Source organism: Dendrobates tinctorius, unplaced genomic scaffold (genome assembly GCF_039654945.1).
Source record: "Dendrobates tinctorius isolate UK_male_01 unplaced genomic scaffold, ASM3965494v1 ptg000403l, whole genome shotgun sequence".
Classification (NCBI taxonomy): domain Eukaryota; kingdom Metazoa; phylum Chordata; class Amphibia; order Anura; family Dendrobatidae; genus Dendrobates; species Dendrobates tinctorius.
In genome coordinates, this window is record NW_027362068.1 from 680,776 (window position 1) to 704,416 (window position 23,641).

General features: G+C 43.5%; 1 protein-coding gene across 3 annotated transcripts in view; it reads left to right on the top strand.

The window, feature by feature from the left end:
- Positions 1-1,180: 1,180 nt before the first annotated feature.
- DPP10 (dipeptidyl peptidase like 10) overlaps positions 1,181-23,641 on the top strand; it is a 763,146-nt gene continuing 740,685 nt past the window's right edge. For 2 of the 3 annotated variants that reach the window (XM_073563825.1, XM_073563827.1), the window contains exon 1: positions 1,181-1,363. In XM_073563825.1, the coding sequence (XP_073419926.1) occupies positions 1,307-1,363 (57 nt within the window). In that variant the 5' untranslated portion in view covers positions 1,181-1,306. The remainder of the gene's footprint in view (positions 1,364-23,641) is intronic. The other variant, XM_073563826.1, reaches the window with a different exon arrangement.

The following is a 23,641-nucleotide window of genomic DNA, read 5'->3' on the forward strand; positions in this document are numbered from 1 at the left end:
TATATGGAGTATATATGTGTATACACTCTGTATATGGATTATATATGTGTACACACCCTGTATATGGAGTATATATGTGTACACACCCTGTATATGGAGTATATATGTGTACACACCCTGTATATGGAGTATATATGTGTACACACCCTGTATATGGAGTATATATGTGTACACACCCTGTATATGGAGTATATATGTGTACACACTCTGTATATGGAGTATATATGCAGTACACACCCTGTATATGGAGTATATATGTGTACACACCCTGTATATGGAGTATATATGTGTACACACCCTGTATATGGAGTATATATGTGTACACACCCTGTATATGGAGTATATATGTGTACACACCCTGTATATGGAGTATATATGTGTACACACCCTGTATATGGAGTATATATGTGTACACACCCTGTATATGGAGTATATATGTGTACACACCCGGTATATGGAGTATATATGTGTACACACCCTGTATATGGAGTATATATGTGTACACACCCTGTATATGGAGTATATATGTGTACACACCCGGTATGTGGAGTATATATGTGTACACACCCTGTATATGGAGTATATATGTGTACACACCCTGTATATGGAGTATATATGTGTACACACCCTGTATATGGAGTATATATGTGTACACACCCGGTATGTGGAGTATATATGTGTACACACCCTGTATATGGAGTATATATATGTACACACCCTGTATATGGAGTATATATGTGTATACACCCTGTATATGGAGTATATATGTGTACACACCCTGTATATGGAGTATATATGTGTACACACCCGGTATGTGGAGTATATATGTGTACACACCCTGTATATGGAGTATATATGTGTACACACCCGGTATATGGAGTATATATGTGTACACACCCTGTATATGGAGTATATATGTGTACACACCCTGTATATGGAGTATATATGTGTACACACCCTGTATATGGATTATATATGTGTACACACCCTGTATATGGAGTATATATGTGTACACACCCTGTATATGGAGTATATATGTGTACACACCCGGTATGTGAGGCTGCTCACGCTGGCGCCGCTCCGGCCTGTGGTGGTCCGGGCGCCGTGACGTCACCGGGGGCGGGGCCAGCTGTCAGTGTCAGGCTGCTGAGTGCAGAGGCTGCAGATCCCCCCGGGCTCCCCGCACCGGATCCTGAGGAGCGCACCACCCGGAGCCGCCGCTGCTGCTGCTGCCCGCCGTCTGCCCGGGATGAGCGGCAGCTGGATGTGACCTGTAGAACCGAGCGAGCAGCCTGTCAGTCGCACAATGACCGCCATGAAGGAGCAGCCCGCCGTCAGCCGGGCCGGCAACCCGCAGGAGCAGGTGAGCGACTACTGCACTCATCCTCCGGGCCTGGAGACGGGAAGCGGCCAGCACCACCGCGATCACCATCATCATCACCACCATCATCACCATCATCATCACCACCATCATCACCACCATCATCACCATCATCATCACCTCCATCACCATCATCATCACCACCATCATCATCATCACCATCACCATCATCATCATCATCATCACCATCACCATCATCATCACCACCATCATCATCACCATCATCATCACCTCCATCACCATCATCATCACCACCATCATCATCATCACCATCACCATCATCATCACCTCCATCACCATCATCATCACCTCCATCACCATCATCATCACCATCACCATCATCATCATCACCTCCATCACCATCATCATCACCACCATCATCATCACCTCCATCATCATCATCACCTCCATCATCATCATCACCTCCATCACCACCATCATCATCATCACCATCACCATCATCATCACCTCCATCACCATCATCATCACCTCCATCACCATCATCATCACCATCACCATCATCATCATCACCTCCATCACCATCATCATCACCACCATCATCATCACCTCCATCATCATCATCACCTCCATCATCATCATCACCTCCATCACCACCATCATCACCATCATCATCACCTCCATCATCATCATCACCTCCATCATCATCATCACCTCCATCACCACCATCATCACCATCATCATCACCTCCATCATCATCATCATCATCATCATCACCTCCATCATCACCATCATCATCATCATCATCACCTCCATCATCATCATCACCTCCATCACCACCATCATCACCATCATCATCACCTCCATCATCACCTCCATCACCACCATCATCACCATCATCATCACCTCCATCATCATCATCACCTCCATCACCACCATCATCACCATCATCATCACCTCCATCATCATCATCATCATCACCTCCATCATCATCACCTCCATCACCATCATCATCACCACCATCATCATCATCACCATCAACATCACCTTCATCATCACCATCATCATCACCTCCATCACCATCACCATCATCATCATCATCACCATCACCATCATCATCATCACCTCCATCACCATCATCATCATCATCACCATCACCATCATCATCATCACCTCCATCACCATCATCATCACCTCCATCACCATCATCATCACCTCCATCATCACCATCATCATCACTATCACCATCATCATCACCTCCATCATCATCATCATCACCTCCATCACCATCACTATCACCTCCATCATCACCATCATCATCACCATCATCATCATCACCTCCATCACCATCATCATCACCTCCATCACCATCACTATCACCTCCATCATCATCATCACCATCATCATCACTATCACCATCATCATCACCATCATCATCACCATCATCATCATCACCTCCATCACCATCATCATCACCTCCATCACCATCATCATCACCTTCATCATCACCATCATCATCACTATCACCATCATCATCACCTCCATCATCATCATCATCACCTCCATCACCATCACTATCACCTCCATCATCACCATCATCATCACCATCATCATCATCACCTCCATCACCATCATCATCACCTCCATCACCATCACTATCACCTCCATCATCATCATCACCATCATCATCACTATCACCATCATCATCATCATCATCACCATCATCATCATCACCTCCATCACCATCATCATCACCATCATCATCATCACCTCCATCACCATCACTATCACCTCCATCATCACCTCCATCACCATCACTATCACCTCCATCATCACCATCATCATCACCATCATCATCATCACCTCCATCACCATCATCATCACCTCCATCACCATCACTATCACCTCCATCATCATCATCACCATCATCATCACTATCACCATCATCATCACTATCACCTCCATCATCATCATCACCATCATCATCACCATCATCACTACTATCACCTCCATCATCACCACTATCACCTCCATCACCATCACTATCACCTCCATCACCATCATCAACACTATCACCTCCATCATCATCATCACCATCATCATCATCACCATCATCATCACTATCACCTCCATCACCATCATCATCACCATCACCATCATCATCACTATCACCTCCATCACCATCACTATCACCTCCATCATCACCATCATCATCATCACCTCCATCACCATCATCATCACCTCCATCACCATCACTATCACCTCCATCACCATCATCATCACCATCATCATCACTATCACCTCCATCACCATCATCATCACCTCCATCATCATCATCACCATCATCATCACCATCATCATCACTATCACCTCCATCACCATCACTATCACCTCCATCATCACCATCATCATCATCACCTCCATCACCATCACCTCCATCACCATCACTATCACCTCCATCATCATCATCACCATCATCATTACTATCACCATCATCATCACCTCCATAATCATCATTACCTCCATCACCATCATTATCATCGTCATCATCACCTCCATCACCATCATTATCACCATCATCATCACCATCATCATCACCATCATCACCACTATCATCACCATCATCATCACCATCATGACCACTATCATCACCATCACCACCACAATCATCATCACCGCCTTAATCATCACCATCATCATCATCATCACCACCAGCATCATCATCACCATCACCATCATCACCATATTCACCATCATCATCACCATCATCATCGTCATCATCATCATCACCTACATCATCTCCATCACCTCCATCATCATCATCATCATCACCTCCATCACCATCATCACCATCATCATCACCTCCATCACCATCATCATCACTATCACCTCTATCATCATCATCACCATCATCATCACCATCATCATCATCACCACTATCACCTCCATCATCACCATTATCATTATCACCACCATCATCACCACCATTATCATCACAATCATCATCACCATCATCACCGCCTTCATCATCACCATCATATCACCACCAGCATCATCATCATCACCATCATCACCATCACATCATCATCATCATCATCACCTACATCATCCCCATCATCACCTCCATCATCATCATCATCATCACCTCCATCATCACCATTATCACCACCATCATCACCACCATTATTATCACAATCATCGTCACCACCACGATCATCATCACCGCCACCTCCACGATCATTATCATCGCCACCATCATCATCACCATCACGATCTTTATCACCCCCAACATCATCATCATCATCACCACCACGATCATCATCACCGCCACCGTCATCATCACCGCCACGATCATTATCACCGCCACCCTCATCACCGCCGCGATCATTATCACCGCCACCATCATCATCACCACCACGATCATCATCACCGCCACCATCATCACCGCCACGATCATTATCACCGCCACCATCATCATCACCGCCAACTCCGCGATCATTATCACCACCACCATCATCACCGCCACGATCATCACCACCGTCATCATCACCACCACGATCATCATCACCGCCACCATAATCATCACCGCCGCGATCATTATCACCGCCAACATCATCACCACCACGATCATCATCACCGCCACCATAATCATCACCGCTGTGATCATTATCACCGCCACCATCATCATCACCACCACGATCACTATCACCACCACCATCATCACCGCCACGATCATTATCACCGCCACCATCATCATCACCGCCACCTCCGCGATCATTATCACCACCACCATCATCACACCACGATTATTATCACCGCCACATCATCATCACCACTAAGATCATTATCACCGCCATCATCATCACCACCACCATCATCACCACCATCATCATTATCACCACCACCACGATTATTATCACCACCACATCATCATCACCACTAAGATCATTATCACCGCCATCATCATCACTACGATCATTATCACCGCCATCATCATCACCACCATCATCACCACCACCACCATCATCACTGCCACGATCATTATCAGCACCACCGCGATCATTATCATCGCCAACATCATCATCACCACCACGATCATCATCACCGCCACCATAATCATCACCGCCATGATCATTATCACCACCACCATCATCACCGCCACGATTATTATCACCGCCACATCATCATCACCACTAAGATCATTATCACCGCCATCATCATCACTACGATCATTATCACCGCCATCATCACCAGCACAACCACGATCATTATCACCACCATCATCACCACCACAACCATCATCACCATCACCATCATGGACGCAGCCTCCTCCCCGACCAGACCCGGGAATATGTCGGCGTCATATCTGTGCTCCTCTCAGCCGGGAATAATCTCATCTCTCTCTTTCTTATAATCTCTCTTTTCTCTTATAAACCTATTCTCTAGTATAATCGTTATTATTATTATTAGGTCTGTACTCGAGGAGGTGACATACAGTTGTGGCCAAAAGTATGGACACCCCTGCCATTCTGTCAGATAATACTCAGTTTCTTCCTGAAAATGATTGCAAACACAAATTCTTTGTTATTATCTTCATTTAATTTGTCTTAAATGAAAAAAACACAAAAGAGAATGAAGCAAAAAGAAAAACATTGATCATTTCACACAAAACTCCAAAAATGGGCCAGACAAAAGTATTGGCACCCTCAGCCTAATACGTGGTTGCACAACCTTTAGCCAAAATAACTGCGACCAACCGCTTCCGGTAACCATCAATGAGTTTCTTACAATGCTCTGCTGGAATTTTAGACCATTCTTCTTTGGCAAACTGCTCCAGGTCCCTGATATGTGAAGGGGGCCTTCTCCAAACTGCCATTTTTAGATCTCTCCACAGGTGTTCTATGGGATTCAGGTCTGGACTCATTGCTGGCCACCTTAGAAGTCTCCAGTGCTTTCTCTCAAACCATTTTCTAGTGCTTTTTGAAGTGTGTTTTGGGTCATTGTCCTGCTGGAAGACCCATGACCTCTGAGGGAGACCCAGCTTTCTCACACTGGGCCCTACATTATGCTGCAAAATTTGTTGGTAGTCTTCACACATCATAATGCCATACACACGGTCAAGCAGTCCAGTGCCAGAGGCAGCAAAGCAACCCCAAAACATCAAGGAACCTCCGCCATGTTTGACTGTAGGGACCGTGTTCTTTTCTTTGAATGCCTCTTTTTTTCTCCTGTAAACTCTATGTTGATGCCTTTGCCCAAAAAGCTCTACTTTTGTCTCATCTGACCAGAGGACATTCTTTCAAGGACAACATCTGCAAGGAGTCTGTATGTTCTCCCCGTGTTTGCGTGGGTTTCCTCCCACACTCAAAAGACATACTGATAGGGAATTTAGATTGTGAGCCCCATGGGGGCAGTGATGATGATGTTTGCAAACTGTAAAGCGCTGCGGAATATGTTAGCGCTATATAAAAATAAAGATTATTATTATTCCAAAACGTTTTAGGCTTTTTCAGGTAAGTTTTGGCAAACTCCAGCCTGGCTTTTTTATGTCTCGGGGTAAGAAGTGGGGTCTTCCTGGGTCTCCTACCATACAGTCCCTTTTCATTCAGACGCCGACGGATAGTACGGGTTGACACTGTTGTACCCTCGGACTGCAGGGCAGCTTGAACTTGTTTGGATGTTAGTGGAGGTTCTTTATCCAACATCCGCACAATCTTGCGTTGAAATCTCTTGTCAATTTTTCTTTTCCGTCCACATCTAGGGAGGTTAGCCACAGTGCCATGGGCTTTACACTTCTTGATAACACTGCGCACGGTAGACACAGGAACATTCAGGTCTTTGGAGATGGACTTGTAGCCTTGAGATTGCTCATGCTTCCTCACAATTTGGTTCCTCAAGTCCTCAGACAGTTCTTTGGTCTTCTTTCTTTTCTCCATGCTCAATGTGGTACACACAAGGACACAGGACAGAGGTGGAGTCAACTTTAATCCATGTCACCTGGCTGCAAGTGTGATTTAGTTATTGCCAACACCTGTTAGGTGCCACAGGTAAGTTACAGGTGCTGTTACTTACACAAACTAGAGAAGCGTCACAGGATTTTTCCAACAGTGCCAATACTTTTGTCCACCCTCTTTTTTATGTTTGGTGTGGAATTATATCCAATTTGGCTTTAGGACAATTCTTTTTGTGTTTTTTCATTTAAGACAAATTAAATGAAGATAATAATACCAAAGAATTTGTGTTTGCAATCATTTTCAGGAAGAAACTGAGTATTATCTGACAGAATTGCAGGGGTGTCAATACTTTTGGCCACAACTCTATAATATACAGATGTATATTACCGTGACACCCAGGGACAGAGGGGACAGGACCCAGGCCTTGTAGCTGACCGTCTGCTGGAGAATAGGGAAGGAGACAGTAGATGGAGGGATTTCAGCTGACGTGGTGGTGAGGTGATGGCTCCGGTGATGGTGAGGTTACTACTGTGGTAGTAGTAAGGAGTAACTCTTGGTGGTGAGGTAAAGGCTTCGGTGGCGGTGCAGTTGCAGCTCTTGTTGTGGTGAGGTGGCCGCCCTTTTGGTGGCAATGCTGCAGCTACGGTGGAGGTGAAGTGTCAACTCTGGTGGTGTGGTACCATCTCTGGTAGTGATGAGATGGCAATTCTGGTGGTGGTCTGACTGCTCCTGTAGTGGTGAGGTTTTTGCTCCTGTGGTGGTGAGGTTGCAGCTCTGGTTGTGGTAAGGTGGCCGCCCCGGTGGTGGTGGGGTGAAGACTCGAGTTGTGGTGAGGTGATGGTCGTGAGGTGATGGTCCGATGGTGGTGAGGTGATGGTTCGATGGTGGTGAGGTGATGGCTCCGGTGGTGACGTGGCAGTTCTGGTGGTGGTTTGGTGGCTATATATGTTATTATATCATCACTGAGGAGAAGGGCGTCCATATTACTATATCTCTATATATACAACTGAATGTATGTGTGTGTGTATCACCAACCAATCACGAAGCACCTTTCATTTCACCAGAGCTGGTTAAAAGAAGCTGAGCTGTGATTGGTTGCTATGAGCAAGTTTTCCCACTTCACAACACCTCAGCAGACACTGACATGGTGGGAGAAAGCTAGCATCCCCGGGAACATAAGCTCCAGCCATTGTCTGACCCAAGAAAGGAGCAGAGAGCACATGACAGAAATGATCCCCCCTCCCGTGCCAGAGCAAATCCACTCTTCGCTTTGGTACTGACCCCAGGCCTCTCTTAAAGGGATCTCTCGTATGGAAGTTAGGACCGTTCCACTCAGTGCTCTGCTTCTGACCCCAGGCTGACGGGATGATGTGGGATATCATCCCACCGGACTACTACCCCTAACATCCCACATCATCCCGTCAGCCAGAGCCACCGGACTACTACCCCTAATATCCCACATCATCCCGTCAGCCAGAGCCACCGGACTACTACCCCTAATATCTCACATCATCCTGTCAACCAGAGCCACCGGACTACTACCCCTAATATCCCACATCATCCCGTCAGCCAGAGCCACCGGACTACTACCACTAATATCCCACATCATCCCGTCAGCCAGAGCCACCGGACTACTACCCCTAATATCCCACATCATCCCATCAGCCAGAGCCACCGGACTACTAACCCTAATATCCCACATCATCCCATCAGCCAGAGCCACCGGACTACTACCCCTAATATCCCACGTCATCCCGTCAGCCAGAGCCACCGGACTACTACCCCTAATATCCCACATCATCCCGTCAGCCAGAGCCACCGGACTACTACCCCTAATATCCCACATCATCCCGTCAGCCAGAACCACCGGACTACTACCCCTAATATCCCACATCATCCCGTCAGCCAGAGCCACCGGACTACTACCCCTAATATCCCACATCATCCCGTCAGCCAGAGCCACCGGACTACTACCCCTAATATCCCACATCATCCCGTCAGCCAGAGCCACCGGACTACTACCACTAATATCCCACATCATCCCGTCAGCCAGAGACACCGGACTACTACCCCTAATATCCCACATCATCCCGTCAGCCAGAGCCACCGGACTACTACCCCTAATATCCCACATCATCCCGTCAGCCAGAGCCACCGGACTACTACCACTAATATCCCACATCATCCCGTCAGCCAGAGACACCGGACTACTACCCCTAATATCCCACATCATCCCGTCAGCCAGAGCCACCGGACTACTACCCCTAATATCCCACATCATCCCGTCAGCCAGAGCCACCGGACTACTACCACTAATATCCCACATCATCCCGTCAGCCAGAGACACCGGACTACTACCCCTAATATCCCACATCATCCCGTCAGCCAGAGCCACCGGACTACTACCCCTAATATCCCACATCATCCCGTCAGCCAGAGCCACCGGACTACTACCACTAATATCCCACATCATCCCGTCAGCCAGAGTCACCGGACTACTACCCCTAATATCCCACATCATCCCGTCAGCCAGAGCCACCGGACTACTACCACTAATATCCCACATCATCCCGTCAGCCAGAGTCACCGGACTACTACCCCTAATATCCCACATCATCCCGTCAGCCAGAGCCACCGGACTACTACCCCTAATATCCCACATCATCCCGTCAGCCAGAGCCACCGGACTACTACCCCTAATATCCCACATCATCCCGTCAGCCAGAGTCACCGGACTACTACCCCTAATATCCCACATCATCCCGTCAGCCAGAGCCACCGGACTACTACCCCTAATATCCCACATCATCCCGTCAGCCAGAGACACCGGACTACTACCCCTAATATCCCACATCATCCCGTCAGCCAGAGTCACCGGACTACTACCCCTAATATCCCACATCATCCCGTCAGCCAGAGTCACCGGACTACTACCCCTAATATCCCACATCATCCCGTCAGCCAGAGCTACCGGACTACTACCCCTAATATCCCACATCATCCCGTCAGCCAGAGCCACCGGACTACTACCCCTAATATCCCACATCATCCCGTCAGCCAGAGCCACCGGACTACTACCCCTAATATCCCACATCATCCCGTCAGCCAGAGTCACCGGACTACTACCCCTAATATCCCACATCATCCCGTCAGCCAGAGCCACCGGACTACTACACCTAATATCCCACAACATCCCGTCAGCCAGAGCCACCAGACTACTACCCCTAATATCCCACATCATCCCATCAGCCAGAGCCACCGGACTACTACACCTAATATCCCACAACATCCCGTCAGCCAGAGTCACCGGACTACTAACACTAATATCCCACATCATCCAGTCAGCCAGAGTCACCGGACTACTACCCCTAATATCCCACATCATCCCGTCAGCCAGAGCCACCGGACTACTACCCCTAATATCCCACATCATCCCGTCAGCCAGAGTCACCGGACTACTACCCCTAATATCCCACATCATCCCGTCAGCCAGAGCCACCGGACTACTACACCTAATATCCCACAACATCCCGTCAGCCAGAGTCACCGGACTACTAACACTAATATCCCACATCATCCAGTCAGCCAGAGTCACCGGACTACTACCCCTAATATCCCACATCATCCCGTCAGCCAGAGTCACCGGACTACTACCCCTAATATCCCACATCATCCCGTCAGCCAGAGCTACCGGACTACTACCCCTAATATCCCACATCATCCCGTCAGCCAGAGCCACCAGACTACTACCCCTAATATCCCACATCATCCTGTCAGCCAGAGCCACCGGACTACTACCCCTAATATCCCACATCATCCCGTCAGCCAGAGCTACCGGACTACTACCCCTAATATCCCACATCATCCCGTCAGCCAGAGCCACCAGACTACTACCCCTAATATCACACATCATCCCGTCAGCCAGAGCCACCGGACTACTACCCCTAATATCCCACATCATCCCGTCAGCCAGAGTCACCGGACTACTACCCCTAATATCCCACATCATCCCGTCAGCCAGAGCCACCGGACTACTACCCCTAATATCCCACATCATCCCGTCAGCCAGAGCTACCGGACTACTACCCCTAATATCCCACATCATCCCGTCAGCCAGAGTCACCGGACTACTACCCCTAATATCCCACATCATCCCGTCAGCCAGAGCCACCGGACTACTACCCCTAATATCCCACATCATCATCATCCCGTCAGCCAGAGCCACCGGACTACTACCACTAATATCCCACATCATCCCGTCAGCCAGAGTCACCGGACTACTACCCCTAATATCCCACATCATCCCGTCAGCCAGAGCCACCGGACTACTACCCCTAATATCCCACATCATCATCATCCCGTCAGCCAGAGCCACCGGACTACTACCACTAATATCCCACATCATCCCGTCAGCCAGAGTCACCGGACTACTACCCCTAATATCCCACATCATCCCGTCAGCCAGAGCCACCGGACTACTACCCCTAATATCCCACATCATCCCGTCAGCCAGAGACACCGGACTACTACCCCTAATATCCCACATCATCCCGTCAGCCAGAGTCACCGGACTACTACCCCTAATATCCCACATCATCCCGTCAGCCAGAGCCACCGGACTACTACCCCTAATATCCCACATCATCCCGTCAGCCAGAGCCACCGGACTACTACCCCTAATATCCCACATCATCCCGTCAGCCAGAGCCACCGGACTACTACCCCTAATATCCCACATCATCCCGTCAGCCAGAGCCACCGGACTACTACCCCTAATATCCCACATCATCCCGTCAGCCAGAGCCACCGGACTACTACCCCTAATATCCCACATCATCCCGTCAGCCAGAGCCACCGGACTACTACCCCTAATATCCCACATCATCCCGTCAGCCAGAGTCACCGGACTACTACCCCTAATATCCCACATCATCCCGTCAGCCAGAGTCACCGGACTACTACCCCTAATATCCCACATCATCCCGTCAGCCAGAGACACCGGACTACTACCCCTAATATCCCACATCATCCCGTCAGCCAGAGCCACCGGACTACTACCCCTAATATCCCACATCATCCCGTCAGCCAGAGCCACCGGACTACTACCACTAATATCCCACATCATCCCGTCAGCCAGAGCCACCGGACTACTACCACTAATATCCCACATCATCCCGTCAGCCAGAGCCACCGGACTACTACCCCTAATATCCCACATCATCCCGTCAGCCAGAGCCACCGGACTACTACCCCTAATATCCCACATCATCCCGTCAGCCAGAGCCACCGGACTACTACCCCTAATATCCCACATCATCCCGTCAGCCAGAGCCACCGGACTACTACCACTAATATCCCACATCATCCCGTCAGCCAGAGCCACCGGACTACTACCCCTAATATCCCACATCATCCCGTCAGCCAGAGCCACCGGACCACTACCCCTAATATCCCACATCATCCCGTCAGCCAGAGCCACCGGACTACTACCCCTAATATCCCACATCATCCCGTCAGTCAGAGCCACCGGACTACTCCCCCTAATATCCCACATCATCCCGTCAGCCAGAGCCACCGGACTACTACCCCTAATATCCCACATCATCCCGTCAGCCAGAGCCACCGGACTACTACCCCTAATATCCCACATCATCCCGTCAGCCAGAGCCACCGGACTACTACCCCTAATATCCCACATCATCCCGTCAGCCAGAGTCACCGGACTACTACCCCTAATATCCCACATCATCCCGTCAGCCAGAGCCACCGGACTACTACCCCTAATATCCCACATCATCCCGTCAGCCAGAGCCACCGGACTACTACCCCTAATATCCCACATCATCCCGTCAGCCAGAGCCACCAGACTACTACCCCTAATATCCCACATCATCCCGTCAGCCAGAGCCACCGGACAACTACCACTAATATCCCACATCATCCCGTCAGCCAGAGCCACCGGACTACTACCCCTAATATCCCACATCATCCCGTCAGCCAGAGCCTCCGGACTACTACCCCTAATATCCCACATCATCCCGTCAGCCAGAGCCACCGGACTACTACCACTAATATCCCACATCATCCCGTCAGCCAGAGCCACCGGACTACTACCCCTAATATCCCACATCATCCCGTCAGCCAGAGCCACCGGACTACTACCCCTAATATCCCACATCATCCCGTCAGCCAGAGCCACCGGACTACTACCCCTAATATCCCACATCATCCCGTCAGCCAGAGCCACCGGACTACTACCCCTAATATCCCACATCATCCCATCAGCCTGTGATCAGAACCAGAGTGCTGAGTGGAACGGTCCTAACTTCCATAACGGGGATCCCTTTAAGAGGGAAGATGTGCCTATGGAATGGTGGATATGTGATGTGTATATGGGCACGGGAGGAGGGATACATTTCTGTCATGTGCTCTCTGCTTCTTTCTTGGGTCAGACAATGGCTGGAGCTTATGTTCGCAGGGATGCTAGCTTTCTCCCACCATGTCAGTGTCTGCTGAGGTGTTGTCAAGTGGGTAAAATTGCTCATAGCAACCAATCACAGCTCAGCTTCTTTTGAACAGCTCTGGTGAAATGAAAAGTGACACACACACACACATTCAGTCTTATATATATATAGACTATATCATCACTGAGGAGAAGGGCGGCCATATTACTATATATATTACTATATCATCACTGAGGAGAGGACGGCCATATTACTATATATATTACTATATCACACTGAGGAGAAGAGCGGCCATATTACTATATGTATTACTATATCACACTGAGAAGAAGGGCGGCCATATTACTATATATATTACTATATCACACTGAGGAGAAGGGCGGCCATATTACTATATATATTACTATATCACACTGAGGAGAAGGGCGGACATATTACTATATATATTACTATATCATCACTGAGGAGAGGACGGCCATATTACTATATATATTACTATATCACACTGAGGAGAAGAGCGGCCATATTACTATATATATTACTGTATCACACTGAGGAGAAGAGCGGCCATATTACTATATATATTACTATATCACACTGAGGAGAAGAGCGGCCATATTACTATATATATATTACTATATCACACTGAGAAGAAGGGCGGCCATATTACTATATATATTACTATATCACACTGAGGAGAAGAGCGGCCATATTACTATATATATTACTGTATCACACTGAGGAGAAGGGCGGCCATATTACTATATATATTACTATATCACACTGAGGAGAAGGGCGGCCATATTACTATATATATATTACTATATCACACTGAGGAGAAGAGCTGCCATATTACTATATATATATTACTATATCACACTGAGGAGAAGAGCGGTCATATTACTATATATATTACTATATCACACTGAGGAGAAGAGCGGCCATATTACTATATATATTACTATATCACACTGAGGAGAAGGGCGGCCATATTACTATATATATTACTATATCACACTGAGGAGAAGGGCGGCCATATTACTATATATATATTACTATATCACACTGAGGAGAAGGGCGGCCATATTACTATATATATATATTACTATATCACACTGAGGAGAAGAGCGGTCATATTACTATATATATTACTATATCACACTGAGGAGAAGAGCGGCCATATTACTATATATATTACTATATCACACTGAGGAGAAGGGCGGCCATATTACTATATATATATTACTATATCACACTGAGGAGAAGAGCTGCCATATTACTATATATATTACTATATCACACTGAGAAGGGCGGCCATATTACTATATATATTACTATATCACACTGAGGAGAAGGGCGGCCATATTACTATATATATTACTATATCACACTGAGGAGAAGAGCGGCCATATTACTATATATATATTACTATATCACACTGAGGAGAAGAGCGGCCATATTACTATATATATTACTATATCACACTGAGGAGAAGAGCGGCCATATTACTATATATATTACTATATCACACTGAGGAGAAGGGCGGCCATATTACTATATATATATTACTATATCACACTGAGGAGAAGAGCTGCCATATTACTATATATATATTACTATATCACACTGAGGAGAAGAGCGGTCATATTACTATATATATTACTATATCACACTGAGGAGAAGAGCGGCCATATTACTATATATATTACTATATCACACTGAGGAGAAGGGCGGCCATATTACTATATATATTACTATATCACACTGAGGAGAAGGGCGGCCATATTACTATATATATATTACTATATCACACTGAGGAGAAGAGCTGCCATATTACTATATATATATTACTATATCACACTGAGGAGAAGAGCGGTCATATTACTATATATATTACTATATCACACTGAGGAGAAGAGCGGTCATATTACTATATATATTACTATATCACACTGAGGAGAAGAGCGGCCATATTACTATATATATTACTATATCACACTGAGGAGAAGGGCGGCCATATTACTATATATATTACTATATCATCACTGAGGAGAAGAGCGGCCATATTACTATATATATTACTATATCACACTGAGGAGAAGGGCGGCCATATTACTATATATATTACTATATCACACTGAGGAGAAGGGCGGCCATATTACTATATATATTACTATATCACACTGAGGAGAAGGGCGGCCATATTACTATATATATATTACTATATCACACTGAGGAGAAGGGCGGCCATATTACTATATATATATTACTATATCACACTGAGGAGAAGAGCGGTCATATTACTATATATATTACTATATCACACTGAGGAGAAGAGCGGCCATATTACTATATATATTACTATATCACACTGAGGAGAAGGGCGGCCATATTACTATATATATATTACTATATCACACTGAGGAGAAGAGCTGCCATATTACTATATATATTACTATATCACACTGAGAAGAAGGGCGGCCATATTACTATATATATTACTATATCACACTGAGGAGAAGGGCGGCCATATTACTATATATATTACTATATCACACTGAGGAGAAGAGCGGCCATATTACTATATATATATTACTATATCACACTGAGGAGAAGAGCGGCCATATTACTATATATATTACTATATCACACTGAGGAGAAGAGCGGCCATATTACTATATATATTACTATATCACACTGAGGAGAATGGCGGCCATATTACTATATATATTACTATATCACACTGAGGAGAAGGGCGGCCGTATTACTATATATATTACTATATCATCACTGAGGAGAAGGGCGGCCATATTACTATATATATATTACTATATCACACTGAGAAGAAGGGCGGCCATATTACTATATATATTACTATATCACACTGAGGAGAGGACGGCCATATTACTATATATATTACTATATCACACTGAGGAGAAGAGCGGCCATATTACTATATATATTAATATATCACACTGAGGAGAAGGGCGGCCATATTACTATATATATTACTATATCACACTGAGGAGAAGGGCGGCCATATTACTATATATATTACTATATCACACTGAGGAGAAGAGCGGCCATATTACTATTTATATTAATATATCACACTGAGGAGAAGGGCGGCCATATTACTATATATATTACTATATCACACTGAGGAGAAGGGCGGCCATATTACAATATATATTACTATATCACACTGAGAAGAAGGGCGGCCATATTACTATATATATTACTCAATCACACTGAGGAGAAGGGCGGCCATATTACTATATCACACTGAGGAGAAGGGCGGCCATATTACTATATATATTACTGTATCACACTGAGGAGAAGGGCGGCCATATTACTATATATATTACTATATTACACCGTGGAGAAGGGGGGCCATATTACTATATATATTACTATATCACACTGAGGAGAAGGGCGGCCATATTACTATATATATTACTGTATCACACTGAGGAGAAGGGCAGCCATATTACTATATATATTACTATATCACACTGAGGAGAGGACGGCCATATTACTATATATATTACTATATCACACTGAGGAGAAGAGCGGCCATATTACTATATATATTACTCTATCACACAGAGGAGAAGGGCGGCCATATTACTATATATATTACTATATCACACTGAGGAGAAGGGCTGCCATATTACTATATATATTACTATATCACACTGAGGAGAAGGGCGGCCATATTACTATATATATTACTATATCACACTGAGGAGAAGGGCGGCCATATTACTATATATATTACTATTTCACACTGAGGAGAAGGGTGGCCATATTACTATATATATTACTATATCATCACTGAGGAGAAGGGCGGCCATATTACTATATATATTACTATATCATCACTGAGGAGAAGGGCGGCCATATTACTATATATATTACTATATCACACTGAGGAGAAGAGCGGCCATATTACTATATATATTACTATATCACACTGAGGAGAAGGGCTGCCATATTACTATATATATATATTACTATATCACACTGAGAAGAAGGGCGGCCATATTACTATATATATTACTATATCACACTGAGGAGAAGGGCCGCCATATTACTATATATATTACTATATCACACTGAGGAGAAGAGCGGCCATATTACTATATATATTACTATATCACACTGAGGAGAAGAGCGGCCATATTACTATATATATATTACTATATCACACTGAGAAGAAGGGCGGCCATATTACTATATATATTACTATATCACACTGAGGAGAAGAGCGGCCATATTACTATATATATTACTATATCACACTGAGGAGAGGACGGCCATATTACTATATATATTACTATATCACACTGAGGAGAAGAGCGGCCATATTACTATATATATTAATATATCACACAGAGGAGAAGGGCGGCCATATTACTATATATATTACTATATCACACTGAGGAGAAGAGCGGCCATATTACTATATATATTACTATATCACACAGAGGAGAAGGGCGGCCATATTTTACTATATATATTACTATATCACACTGAGGAGAAGGGTGGCCATATTACTATATATATTACTATATCACACTGAGGAGAAGGGCGGCCATATTACTATATATATTACTATATCACACTGAGGAGAAGGGCGGCCATATTACTATATATATTACTATATCACACTGAGGAGAAGGGCGGCCATATTACTATATATATTACTGTATCACACTGAGGAGAAGGGCGGCCATATTACTATATATATTAATACATCACACTGAGGAGAAGGGCAGCCATATTACTATATATATTACTATATCACACTGAGGAGAAGGGCGGCCATATTACTATATATATTACTATATCACACTGAGGAGAGGACGGCCATATTACTATATATATTACTATATCACACTGAGGAGAGGACGGCCATATTACTATATATATTACTATATCACACTGAGGAGAAGGGCGGCCATATTACTATATATATTACTATATCACACTGAGGAGAGGGGTGGCCATATTACTATATATATTACTATATCACACTGAGGAGAAGAGCGGCCATATTACTATATATATTACTATATCACACTGAGGAGAAGGGCGGCCATATTACTATATATATTACTATATCACACTGAGGAGAAGGGCGGCCATATTACTATATATATTACTATATCACACTGAGGAGAAGAGCCGCCATATTACTATATATATTACTATATCACACTGAGGAGAAGGGCTGCCATATTACTATATATATTACTATATCACACTGAGGAGAAGGGCGGCCATATTACTATATATATTACTATATCACACTGAGGAGAAGGGCGGCCATATTACTATATATATTACTATATCACACTGAGGAGAAGGGTGGCCAAATTACTATATATATTACTATATCACACTGAGGAGAAGGGCGGCCATATTACTATATATATTACTATATCACACTGAGGAGAAGGGTGGCCATATTACTATATATATTACTATATCATCACTGAGGAGAAGGGCGGCCATATTACTATATATATTACTATATCATCACTGAGGAGAAGGGTGGCCATATTACTATATATATTACTATATCACACTGAGGAGAAGGGTGGCCATATTACTATATATATTACTATATCATCACTGAGGAGAAGGGCGGCCATATTACTATATATATTACTATATCATCACTGAGGAGAAGGGCGGCCATATTACTATATATATTACTATATCACATTGAGGAGTAGGGCGGCCATATTACTATATATATTACTATATCACACTGAGGAGAGGACGGCGGCCATATTACTATATATATTACTATATCACACTGAGAAGAAGGGTGGCCATATTACTATATATATTACTCTATCACACTGAGGAGAAGAGCGGCCATATTACTATATATATTACTATATCACACTGAGGAGAGGACGGCCATATTACTATATATATTACTATATCACACTGAGGAGAAGGGCGGCCATATTACTATATATATTACTATATCACACTGAGGAGAGGACGGCCATATTACTATATATATTACTATATCACACTGAGGAGAGGACGGCCATATTACTATATATATTACTATATCACACTGAGGAGAGGACGGCCATATTACTATATATATTACTATATCACACTGAGGAGAGGACGGCCATATTACTATATATATTACTCTATCACACTGAGGAGAAGAGCAGCCATATTACTATATATATTACTATATCACACTGAGGAGAAGGGCTGCCATATTACTATATATATTACTATATCACACTGAGGAGAAGGGCGGCCGTATTACTATATATATTACTATATCACACTGAGGAGAAGGGCGGCCATATTACTATATATACTGTATTACTATATCACACTGAGGAGAAGGGCGGCCAAATTACTATATATATTACTATATCACACTGAGGAGAAGGGCGGCCAAATTACTATATATATTACTATATCACACTGAGAAGGGCGGCCGTATTACTATATATATTACTATGTCATCACTGAGGAGAAGGGCGGCCATATTACTATATATATTACTATATCACACTGAGGAGAAGGGCGGCCATATTACTATATATATTACTATATCATCACTGAGGAGAAGAGCGGCCATATTACTATATATTTTACTATATCACACTGAGGAGAAGGGCGGCCATATTACTATATATATTACTATATCACACTGAGGAGAAGAGCGGCCATATTACTATATATTTTACTATATCACACTGAGGAGAAGGGCGGCCATATTACTATATATATTACTATATCATCACTGAGGAGAAGGGCGGCCATATTACTATATATATTACTATATCACACTGAGGAGAAGGGCGGCCGTATTACTATATATATTACTATATCACACTGAGGAGAAGGGCGGCCATATTACTATATATATTACTATATCATCACTGAGGAGAAGGGCGGCCATATTATTGTATATATTACTATATCACACTGAGGAGAAGGGCGGCCATATTACTATATATATTACTATATCATCACTGAGGAGAAGAGCGGCCATATTACTATATATTTTACTATATCACACTGAGGAGAAGGGCGGCCATATTACTATATATATTACTATATCACACTGAGGAGAAGGGCGGCCATATTACTATATATATTACTATATCACACTGAGGAGAACGGTGGCCATATTACTATATATTTTACTATATCACACTGAGGAGAAGGGCGGCCGTATTACTATATATATTACTATATCACACTGAGGAGAAGAGCGGCCATATTACTATATATATATTACTATATCACACTGAGGAGAAGGGCGGCCATATTACTATATATATTACTATATCACACTGAGGAGAAGAGCGGCCATATTACTATACATATTACTATATCACACTGAGGAGAAGGGCGACCATATTACTATACATATTACTATATCACACTGAGGAGAAGGGCGGCCGTATTACTATATATATTACTATATCACACTGAGGAGAAGAGCAGCCATATTACTATATATATTACTATATCACACTGAGGAGAATGGCGGCCATATTACTATATATATTACTATATCACACTGAGAAGGGCGGCCATATTACTATATATATTACTATATCACACTGAGGAGAAGGACGGCCATATTACTATATATATTACTATATCACACTGAGGAGAAGGGCGGCCATATTACTATATATATTACTATATCACACTGAGGAGAAGGGCAGCCATATTACTATATATATTACTATATCATCACTGAGGAGAAGAGCGGCCATATTACTATATATTTTACTATATCACACTGAGGAGAAGGGCGGCCGTATTACTATATATTTTACTATATCACACTGAGGAGAAGGGCGGCCATATTACTATATATATTACTATATCACACTGAGGAGAAGGGCAGCCATATTACTATATATATTACTATATCAAACTGAGGAGAAGAGCAGCCATATTACTATATATATTAATATATCACACTGAGGAGAAGGGCGGCCATATTACTATATATATTACTATATCACACTGAGAAGGGCGGCCATATTACTATATATATTACTATATCACACTGAGGAGAAGGACGGCCATATTACTATATATATTACTATATCACACTGAGGAGAAGGGCGGCCATATTACTATATATATTACTATATCACACTGAGGAGAAGGGCAGCCATATTACTATATATATTACTATATCACACTGAGGAGAAGGACGGCCATATTACTATATATATTACTATATCACACTGAGGAGAAGGACGGCCATATTACTATATATATTACTATATCACACTGAGGAGAAGGGCAGCCATATTACTATATATATTACTATATCATCACTGAGGAGAAGAGCGGCCATATTACTATATATTTTACTATATCACACTGAGGAGAAGGGCGGCCATATTACTATATATATTACTATGTCACACTGAGGAGAAGGGCGGCCATATTACTATATATATTACTATATCACACTGAGGAGAACGGCGGCCATATTACTATATATATTACTATATCACACTGAGGAGAAGGGCGGCCATATTACTATATATTTTACTATATCACACTGAGGAGAAGGGCGGCCATATTACTATATATTTTACTATATCACACTGAGGAGAAGGGCGGCCGTATTACTATATATATTACTATATCACACTGAGGAGAAGAGCGGCCATATTACTATATATATATTACTATATCACACTGAGGAGAAGAGCAGCCATATTACTATATATTTTACTATATCATCACTGAGGACAAGGGAGGCCATATTACTATATATATTACTATATCACACTGAGGAGAAGAGCGGCCATATTACTATATGTATTACTATATCACACTGAGGAGAAGGGTGGCCATATTACTATATATATTACTATATAACACTGAGGAGAAGAGCAGCCATATTATTATATATATTACTATATCATCACTGAGGAGTACGGCGGCCATATTACTATATCACACTGAGGAGAAGGGCGGCCATATTACTATATATATTACTATATCACACTGAGGAGATGGACGGCCATATTACTATATATATTACTATATCACACTGAGGAGAAGGGCGGCCATATTACTATATATATTACTATATCACACTGAGGAGAAGAGCGGCCATATTACTATATATTTTACTATATCATCACTGAGGAGAAGGGCGGCCGTATTACTATATATATTACTATATCACACTGAGGAGAAGGGCTGCCATATTACTATATATATTACTATATCACACTGAGGAGAGGACGGCCATATTACTATATATATTACTATATCACACTGAGAAGAAGAGCGGCCGTATTACTATATATATTACTATATCACACTGAGGAGATGGACGGCCATATTACTATATATATTACTATATCACACTGAGGAGAAGGGCGGCCGTATTACTATATATATTACTATATCACACTGAGGAGAAGGGCGGCCATATTACTATATATATTACTATATCACACTGAGGAGTAGGGCGGCCGTATTACTATACATATTACTATATCACACTGAGGAGAAGGGCGGCCGTATTACTATATATATTACTATATCACACTGAGGAGAAGGACGGCCATATTACTATATATATTACTATATCACTCTGAGGAGAAGGGCGGCCGTATTTCTATATATATTACTATATCACACTGAGAAGGGCGGCCGTATTACTATATATATTACTATATCACACTGAGGAGAAGGACGGCCATATTACTATATATATTACTATATCACACTGAGGAGAAGAGCAGCCATATTATTATATATATTACTATATCACACTGAGGAGAAGAGCAGCCATATTACTATATATATTACTATATCACACTGAGGAGAAGGGCGGCCAT